The sequence below is a fragment of the Myodes glareolus genome, chromosome 2, assembly GCF_982192425.1.
Source record: "Myodes glareolus chromosome 2, mMyoGla1.1, whole genome shotgun sequence".
Taxonomy (NCBI): domain Eukaryota; kingdom Metazoa; phylum Chordata; class Mammalia; order Rodentia; family Cricetidae; genus Myodes; species Myodes glareolus.
Window position 1 is genome coordinate 102164049 of NC_142027.1, and position 9443 is coordinate 102173491.

Here is a 9443-nt window from a genome sequence, read left to right on the forward strand (position 1 = left end):
AGTGAGACAAAGAAAATTAGCCAAAAAAAAAAAAAAAGGAAAAAAGAAAAGAAAGAAAGAAAGAAAGAAAAAGAAAAGAAAACCCTACATTTATTTACGTCTAGGGGAGCATGCACAGTGCGGTTCTGACGCAGAGGTCAGGCAACAGCTTGAGGGAGTCTCTCTCCTTCATCATTTGGGTTCCAGAGATTGAACTCAGGTAGTGCCTCTACCCACTATGCTACCTAGCCAGCCTTAAAGAAATTTTTTGCAGCTGGGCGTGGTGGTGCACGCCTTTAGTCCCATCACTTGGGAAGCAGAGACAGGCAGATCTCTGTGAATTCGAGGTCAGCCTGGTCTACAAGAGCTAGTTCCAGGACTGGCTCCAAAAACTACAGAGAAACCCTGTCTCAAAAAAAAAGAAAAAAAGAAAAAGAAAAAAGAGAAGAAAAAAAAAAAGAAACCTTTTGCTTTCCTTCTTGGCACCAGCAAGCATTCTCTTATTTGAGGGCCAACTCAAAGTATCTACATTATTCCTACTGCTCCAATCAGGGCCTGATCTGATAAAGCACCCCCTCCCCCTCCGCCCCCACCTGGTGCCTCCCCGCTCCTGGAGCGGCAGAGTAGGCAGTAGGTACCGCAACACTGTAACTCAGCAACTGCCTGGGAGGAAAGGTCTCTCTTTGACCCCAGGCTATTCCTTTTCTGGGTCATATTGTTACCTGGATCTCTTGCCCTTTCTGGGCCTGGAAAGGGCAGCCTGAAGCTGGCCCCAAAGGCTGACAAGTTAGAGGAACCCCATACCCTTATTCTAAAAAATCCCTGACGGACTCAGAATTGTCGGAGCGAGGTTGGGGAGGACCCTGCCCGCGGGTTTCCAGGAGACTCTTCCAGTGGTACCTTGGGACCAGGAGCCTTCGGCTTGCCCCCATGGAACCCCAGGAGTTAGAAATATGTACTAAGGAGGGGGTGGGGCCAGGAATTTCAGCTTCAGAGCGGTCTTTGGACCCAGTTCCCGGGGACATTCCAGAGGTCACTTTACCCAGGGAGGGGCCCTGAGTACAGAGGCCTATGACTAGATTTCAAGGCACTGGGCAGTGATCAGTCCCACCTCAGTTTCCTAGTCTGTAAAAAAGGGGTTGTTTTCTGGAACACTCCGGGCCCTGCCTCATTCATTTAGTCAATGTCTCACTGATAACTGACATCCTGCTGTCTCCAGGAACCCGCCCTCTTGGACAGAACCCTTGCCAGTGTAACAGGAAGTTCCCTTCTTCCTCAATTTCTTTTCTAAAAATGTGTAGCTTAGGGTCTTCCTGGATAGTTGGGCTCCAAAGTCCCCAGCAGAAGTGACACGTGGCTTCTGAGTGAAGGACCAGGGAGCAGGTCTTGAATGAGACTGTAAAAATTCTTTTGTCCCAAGGTCTTTCAGGACAGGGGGACTCTTGAAGACAAAAAAATGTACTCAAGTTACAGGTGTCAAGCATCGGCTGGGTCAGCCTTTGACTGCCAGCTGGGTAACTGCCTGACAGTGACAGCTCTCTGTGAGGGCAAAGTTCTCCAGAGACCAGCTTCACTTCCTCTGCTTTTCCCTTCCTCCACTTCCTCTTTCTCCCCACCCCCACCCTGTTTTCTGTGATCAGTGTCTCCTGTCTACACCCCAAACTCAATAGCACAGGCCCCCCTCCTGCCCTGCGGTCCTCTCAGGGTCCTCCCCTCCTTCAGGCCTGAGAACACCCAGGCCAGGCAGCCTCTTATTCATCTGACAGAACAGAACCCCTCAGTGTGTGTGTCGTGGGAGGAAGTGGGGGTGATGGAGCCCCTCAAAGGGCTGACTTGTTTGATGCTGTGGGGGTTGGGGATGGTGCTGAAGTATTAAGACTAGCCTGGCCAGGCACCCTGACTGGCTTCCTAGCTCCTCAGGAAGCTGAGGCAGGAGGATCAGGAGTTTGAGGACAGCCTGGGCTATATAGGGAGACACTTGTTACAAACAAACAGGAGAAGCTGGGCATGGTGGCACATGCTTGGAATCACAGCACTCAGGAAGTGGAGGCAGGAGGATCAGGAGTTCAAGCTTACTTGGCTACACAGTGAATTTGAGGCCAGTCTAGGCCCTGTCAAAAAAACAACCCTCCACACACACACACACACAAACACACAAAATTTCCAACAAACCAAGAGAATCAATTTCTCTTCCTCTCTCTCTCAAGAATGTGTAAGAGAACACTAGAAAATAGCCATTGCAGACAAGACAGAACCATAAGTCAGTGGCATAGATCAGAACTTCAGAACTGTTCCAGAGGTCGGGTGGGGCCCGAGTGCCTGCCCCTTAACTGGCCCCAGGACCAAGGGGTGACAGAGTGGCAACACAGGTCCTGCCTGCCTGGGAATCTGGTCTGTTCCTTCCTAGTAAAGCTGCCTGGTGTCACACAGAGGTTCCCACCTCATCCTGCACCCCGGTGGGAGGTGGCATGTTCTCCCCTGCAGCTCGCCAGGGCTCCTCTGGGAACACTCAGGCAGTCTTCATTGACCGGCGGTATTCGCCATGCCCCACCCCCACCTGTGAATTTCAGGGCTGGCAGGTCCTTAGGCAGCTGGCTACCTGCCCGAACAATTGAGAGACACAGGGCCAGGGCCAGGGCAGTCCCGTCCCCCGGAGGCAGGGAGGGGACAGGCTGGGAAAGTTCTCTCAGACCCAGGGCTGGTGAGTGCAGAAGACTTTTGTCAAATCTCTTGGGTAGCTCTGAAGCTGGGGGCGTGCTTCCAGGACATGCTGGGGTCACCCTTCCACCCCGAAGGCCTAGGCGACGTCAAAGTGCGCGGCTACCCGCGGAGCACAAGGAAGTCGGTCCAGCCTCCATGCAGGGCCACTGCTCGAGTCCATATATGGACGAAGGCTTTCTGGTTTCAACACCTACACTCAGCGAGCTCCTACCATGCATGTGCAAAGCCATGACAGGCTCAGAGCATCTCACCTGAAGCACCGCTCTCTCCTCAACTCAGTTTTCTGTCACCTTCTCCCGGGAAGTGTGTGTCCCTCTAAACGAAGTCAGGGCTCCTTCAACCCCGATCCCTTGTGTGCAGATATCAGCTGAATAACTTCCTGAGCAGAACACTCTTGGTGCCTAAGTTTTTGCCTGAAGTTTGATACACAGAGCCACGCTGAGGAGAACAGGGGGGAAATCTTCTCGAGTGGGGGCTCCAGGCACCACCAACGCCTCCCTGAGAGCGCTGTCACTCCCAGAGCCCCCCAGCCTCCAGCTGGACTGGAGCACAGTTCAGCTGTGGTTGCACATAACAGAGGATAGATGGTGGGCCCCAGCCCAACGGTGCCTGGCAGTCACCCAGCGCCACCAGCTAACGGCCCGGGCTTAGTCTTTCCTGGGTGTGATCAGGCAGCCCTCCAAAAGTGCCTGACTCCATGACAAGGTTTGCTTGTTCTATAGAGCGCAGTTCCTTTGTAGGTCTGGGGCAGGGGACATCCGGAGACATCTTCCTGCTCCAGCGTCAGTCACTGGACCACCAGGCTTGCCCTGGTCTGTGGAGTGTGGCCCTGAGTCTCCTGAGTGGCCAAAACCCTCCCACTACAGTTCTGCTCCTAAATCGTACCCTAACGCACCTAGCAAATTGGAACCCCACCAGAAGTCCTCCAGATTTGGCTTTCGGGCTATTGCTAGCTAAAGGGGAGTGACTTCCTGCCCATTCAATCCAGGCCCCGCGTGTCCCTCAAACAAGAGACCACATAAACATGGCCCAGGCCTCCATGCTGACCCTTGCCCACTGAGGTACTCAACGTTCACGTGACATCCACACCCAAAGGGTCCTGGGGTGGGTGGGTGACCCCGACCCCGACCCCGACCCCAGAATGCAGTCTAATAGCCGAGACCCTGAATCGGGCAGTGTCCACATAGGCGGAGGCTATTCGTGCATGTCCGGCCTATGGGGCCAGCACCTATCGCCAAAACTCTCCATCCTCTTCCTCAATCTCGCTTTCTCTCTCTCTTTCTCTCTCTCTCTTTTTTTTTTTTTTTTGCAAAAGTAGGGGAGGGGGGGTAAAAAAAAAATGCTGCACTGTGCGGCGAGGCCGGTGAGTGAGCGGCGCGGAGCCAATCAGCGCTCGCCGTTCCGAAAGTTGCCTTTTATGGCTCGAGTGGCCGCTGTGGCGTCCTATAAAACCCGGCGGCGCAACGCGCAGCCACTGTCGAGTCCGCGTCCACCCGCGAGCGCAGGCCTTTCGCAGCTCTTTCTTCGCCGCTCCACACCCGCCACCAGGTAAGCAGGGACACCAGGCCCAGCCAGCTATAGATCTCCGGTGGGCAGTCACCTCGGAGCAGGGTCATGGGAGACACTCAGGACGGACACCGGGCAAGGGTGGAGGGTGGTGTCCGGCCACGGAGCGGACACTTGCAGAACCAACTTTCCGCCCAGGGTGGCGGCCCTTTGCAGCCGCATTGCCACGATGTAGACACCGCTGGGGCGTCTCTGGCTCAGAGCACGCGGCGTGGGGACCCACTTGGGTCGCAGTGTGGGCGCTAGGAGAACTAATGCGGTTCTTGGGGGTTGAACCCTCTCTGCCCACCTTGAGGGGACACAGTGTTGGGAACCAAACGCTACGATCACGCCTTGGTGGTCCAGGAGTCTTTGTCCAAACCGGTTTGCCCATTTGGCTTGCCGGGCTGGCTGGCGGGCGGGCGCGGCGCGGCCGGCTCGGCCGGGTGGGGGCTGGGATGCCACTGCGCTTGCGCGCTATGTCTCTGGGTATTGGGGCGCGTGCACGCTGGGGAGGGAGCCCTTCCTCTTACCCCCACTTCCAAGTTAAGCTTGGGCGTGCGTTTGAGACTTGGAGCGCGGCCACCCGGGGCTGGGCGAGGGCGGGGCCGTTGTCCGGAAGGGGCGGGGCCGCAGCGGCACCGGGGTGCCTGCTCGCGCTTCCTGCTGGGTGTGGTCGCCTCCCGCGCGCTCCAGCGGCCCGCCGGCGGGGCGAAGGCGGGGCTTGCGCCCGTTTGGGGAGGGGGCGGAGGCCTGGCTTCCTGCCGTGGGGCCGCCTCCGGACCAGCGTTTGCCTTTTATGGTAATAACGCGGCCGGCCTGGGCTTCCTTTGTCCCCTGAGCTTGGGCGCGCGCCCCCTGGCGGCCCGAGGCCGCGGTGTGCCGGAAGTGGGCAGGGCAGTGGCGGCTGCGCCTGGTGGCCCCGCGGTGACCGCGGCCCTCTTTTGTGTCCCGATAGTTCGCCATGGATGACGATATCGCTGCGCTCGTTGTCGACAACGGCTCCGGCATGTGCAAAGCCGGCTTCGCGGGCGACGATGCTCCCCGGGCCGTCTTCCCCTCCATCGTGGGCCGCCCTAGGCACCAGGTAGGTGACCTTTCCCTTTTCGGGTGGCGATGCTGGGGTTTTCCAGGTGGGAGGTGGCCGTACTGAGAGCACCGTTCCCCTCCGCAGGGCGTAATGGTGGGCATGGGCCAGAAGGACTCCTACGTGGGCGACGAGGCCCAGAGCAAGAGAGGCATTCTGACCCTGAAGTACCCTATTGAACACGGCATTGTCACCAACTGGGACGACATGGAGAAGATCTGGCACCACACCTTCTACAACGAGCTGCGTGTGGCCCCCGAGGAGCACCCTGTGCTGCTCACCGAGGCCCCCCTGAACCCCAAGGCCAACCGTGAAAAGATGACCCAGGTCAGCAGCCGCTGTGGCCACCTCCGCCTTTGCCAACTTCTCAGCCACGCCCTTTCTCAATTGTCTTTCTTCTGCCATTCTCCCATAGGACTCTCTTCTATGAGCTGAGTCTTCTCCCTTGGAACTTTGCAGTTTCTGCTCTTTCCCGATGAGGTCTTTTTTTTCTCTCGATTGCCTTTCTGACTAGGTGTTTAAAACCCTACAGTGCTGTGGGTGTAGGTACTAACAATGGCTCGTGTGGCAAAGCTAATGAGGCTGGTGATCAGTGCCTGGAGTGTGTATTCAGTAGATGGCACAGTACGTCTAAATGGAGCCCCTGTCCTGAGACTCCCAGCACACTTAACCTATCTGTGTTCTTGCACTCTGCATGTTCCAAATCTGTCCTGACAGTCCCACCTTCTTGGACTATTTGCGGTTTTAGTAGTTTGACAAAGCCCTGTTTCTCCCTACAGATCATGTTCGAGACCTTCAACACTCCAGCCATGTACGTAGCCATCCAGGCCGTGCTGTCCCTGTATGCCTCTGGTCGTACCACTGGCATTGTGATGGACTCCGGAGACGGGGTCACCCACACTGTGCCCATCTATGAGGGCTATGCTCTCCCTCATGCCATCCTGCGTCTGGACCTGGCTGGCCGGGACCTGACAGACTACCTCATGAAGATCCTGACCGAGCGTGGCTACAGCTTCACCACCACAGCCGAGAGGGAAATCGTGCGTGACATCAAAGAGAAGCTGTGCTATGTTGCCCTGGACTTCGAGCAAGAGATGGCCACTGCTGCATCCTCTTCCTCCCTGGAGAAGAGCTATGAGCTGCCTGATGGTCAGGTCATCACTATTGGCAACGAGCGGTTCCGTGCCCCTGAGGCTCTTTTCCAGCCTTCCTTCCTGGGTGAGTTGACTGACCTAGTTTCTTCATCTAATGGTGACCAACTCTTGAGGCCACACTAATAATAAGTCTACTATCTCACCCTTTCCCCTCAGGTATGGAATCTTCTGGCATCCACGAAACTACATTCAATTCCATCATGAAGTGTGACGTCGACATCCGCAAAGACCTCTATGCCAACACAGTGCTGTCTGGTGGCACCACCATGTACCCAGGCATTGCTGACAGGATGCAGAAGGAGATCACTGCTCTGGCTCCTAGCACCATGAAGATCAAGGTGAGCTAAGTATCCTTAAGCCTGGACCCATGATGAGGTGTAGGCCCTGCGGTTGGCAGAGCTTGACTGCAGGTAAGGCAGCTATCCAGAATGCTCACCATCACTGTCTTGCTTTTTCTTCAGATCATTGCTCCTCCCGAGCGCAAATACTCTGTGTGGATCGGTGGCTCCATCCTGGCCTCCCTGTCCACCTTCCAACAGATGTGGATCAGCAAGCAGGAGTACGATGAGTCTGGCCCCTCCATCGTGCACCGCAAATGCTTCTAGGCAGACTGTGACTGAGCTGCGTTTTACACCCTTTCTTTGACAAAACCTAACTTGCGCAGAAAAAAAATGAGACATCATTGGCATGGCTTTATTTGTTTTTTGTTTTTTTTTTTAAATTTTTTTTAAAGAGTTTGTTTTGTTTTGGCGCTTTTGACTCAGGATTTAAAAACTGGAACGGTGAAGGCGACAGCAGTCGGTTGGAGCAAGCATCCCCCAAAGTTCTACAATGTGGCTGAGGACTTTGATTGTACATTTTTTTCTTTTTTTTTTCTTTTTTTTTTTTACCTTTTTTAATAGTCATTCCAAGTATCCATGAGATATGGCTACAGGAAGTCCCTCACCCTCCCAAAGGCCACGCCCATTCCCGCAGGGGAGGATGGCTGAGTCCACGCCCTGAGTCCACACCAGGGAGGTGACAGCATTGCTTCTGTGTAAATTATGTACTGCAAAAATTTTTTTAAATCTTCCGCCTTAATACTTTTTTGTTTTTTTTATTTTTGAATGGTCAGCCATCATGGCCCTCCTTTTTTTGTCCCCCCAACTTGATGTATGAAGGCTTTGGTCTCCCTGGGAGTGGGTTGAGGTGTTGAGGCAGCCAGGGCTTGCCTGTACACTGACTTGAGATCGGTTTAATAAAAGTGCACACCTTACAAACACCGCTTGTGCTTCTGTGGCTTTGTCTGGTGGAGGAGTTGGGGAGGGTGGGGCAAGGGGACCTGTGGTGGCCTGGGCCTTGCCCATAGTAGTTTTTAGTGGGAGGGCATAGGGACCATGACCTGTGACCACTAGTTCTGCAGACCTAATGTATCTTAAGAGTGGAGGTTGGGAAGGCAATCCTTTCTGAATTTGGAGTCCCATTGCCCCTCCTTGGGTCATGCTGGGCACCTGCATCATAAACACAACCCTGTTCTAGCAGGCTCTGTCTAGAGTACTCTTAACCGATGCCAAGGGAGGTCACCTGGGAAGGGGGGATGGGGGAATCAGTGTTCTGACTGGAGGGCAGCTCTATTGCCTATAGCTGCATGTCTTAAGGCCTCTATTTCTGTGCTGGAAGCCTTTGAGTTGTGCAGTGGGAAGTTGAAGCAGTCTTGGCTGCTCTTCCTTTACTAGAGCTGTGAGTGACACCAGAAAGTTCAAGGGTAAGACTCACCAGGCCCCGGTATCTTCCTCTTGGGGAAGAGCCTTGAGTTAAAGAACACCCTTGAAGTTGCTAGAAAGAGATCCCTTTGGGGTGGGCAGTCTTCAGGAAGTGCCCTCCCGGCTGTGCTGCTGCAGGGAGGGACCTTAACCTGGACCACTTGTTCACGCTTGTAGGGAAAACCATCTGCCCATCCATTTGCCACCCTATTCCTACTGCTACCAACCCATACATTAGCCATTCACCACCCTCATTCACCAAGCAACCACTTGGGTAATAGGGTAGAAGGCAAACCAGATGTGCCCCCCACACAGTCTCAAGGTTCTGGGCTGGAGAGATGGTTTAGCTCTTAAAGGCTAAAAAGCTCAAGACCGATAATTGGAGAGCAGAGGCCATACTAAAGAGCATGGAAATAGAATTCTCTCTGATGTGGTCTCGCTAGTGTAGACATCAAAATTCAGCTGCCAGGTGTAGACACCTGTCATCCCAGCTCTGAGGCTGACAAGCCTGAGACCGGCTTGGGCGATATAATGAGACCCTGTCTTAAGGCAATGAATCTCATAAATCTTATTTCAGAGGTGAAGGCAGGAGGCCATCCCTAGTTACACATTGAGTTTGAAGCCAGCCTGGGGTACATGAGACACTGCCTCAAACAAAAGTCCCTAAACCAAACCCTAAAACAAACTTACCTCAGGAGAACCAAACCTATGAAATTTATTTTTTTTCTCCTCCAAACAGGCTGGGCATGATGGTGCACACCTTTAATTCCAGTAGTCTGGAAGCAGAGGTAGGTGGATGTATGAGTTTGAGGTCAGCCTGGTTTACATAGTAAGTTCCGGGACAGATGGAACTGCGTACTGAGACCTTGAAAAAGAGACCAAAGGAAAGGTAATAAGAGGCTCACGCATAGACCCTGGCAGAGAGTGACCAAGGCACACAGCACAAGTGTGGATGGAATCTAGGGTTGACTGGGGACAAAGCTGGGAGACAAAACACTACCCTCAGGACAGAACAGGACGCAGCTTGGTTGCCAAGTCGCCATTTGAGAAATGGGCACACCAGTAGCAGCTGATGCTCCTTCAATCTTTGCCATTAAAGGATCCAAAGTGTAGCCTCCAAAGTATCCACTGTATCCTCTGGCCCCGCCCCTTTCCTCCCTGCCGTAGCAGGCGAACTGGCTATTCAAGGCCAGGTTCACAACAAAGGCCTGTCAC

The 9443-nt window shown here is 54.1% G+C and overlaps 1 protein-coding gene across 1 annotated transcript; it reads left to right on the forward strand.

Moving 5' to 3' along the window:
• The first annotated feature begins 4124 nt into the window (after positions 1-4124).
• On the forward strand, positions 4125-7747 carry Actb (actin beta). Its single transcript, XM_087903317.1, has 6 exons — positions 4125-4248; positions 5204-5332; positions 5420-5659; positions 6112-6550; positions 6643-6824; positions 6948-7747. Exons 2-6 carry the CDS (start codon positions 5210-5212, stop codon positions 7089-7091), a joined length of 1128 nt encoding a protein of 375 aa, XP_087759443.1. The 5' UTR covers positions 4125-4248; positions 5204-5209; the 3' UTR covers positions 7092-7747.
• Positions 7748-9443: the final 1696 nt, after the last annotated feature.

Coding starts and splice junctions, on each gene's coding strand:
- Actb (XM_087903317.1), top strand. CDS start 5,210: ATGGATGACGATATCGCTGCGCTCGTTGTCGACAACGGCTCCGGCATG. Junction 5,660..6,111: donor ACCGTGAAAAGATGACCCAG/GTCAGCAGCCGC, acceptor TTCTCCCTACAG/ATCATGTTCGAGACCTTCAA. Junction 6,825..6,947: donor CTAGCACCATGAAGATCAAG/GTGAGCTAAGTA, acceptor CTTTTTCTTCAG/ATCATTGCTCCTCCCGAGCG.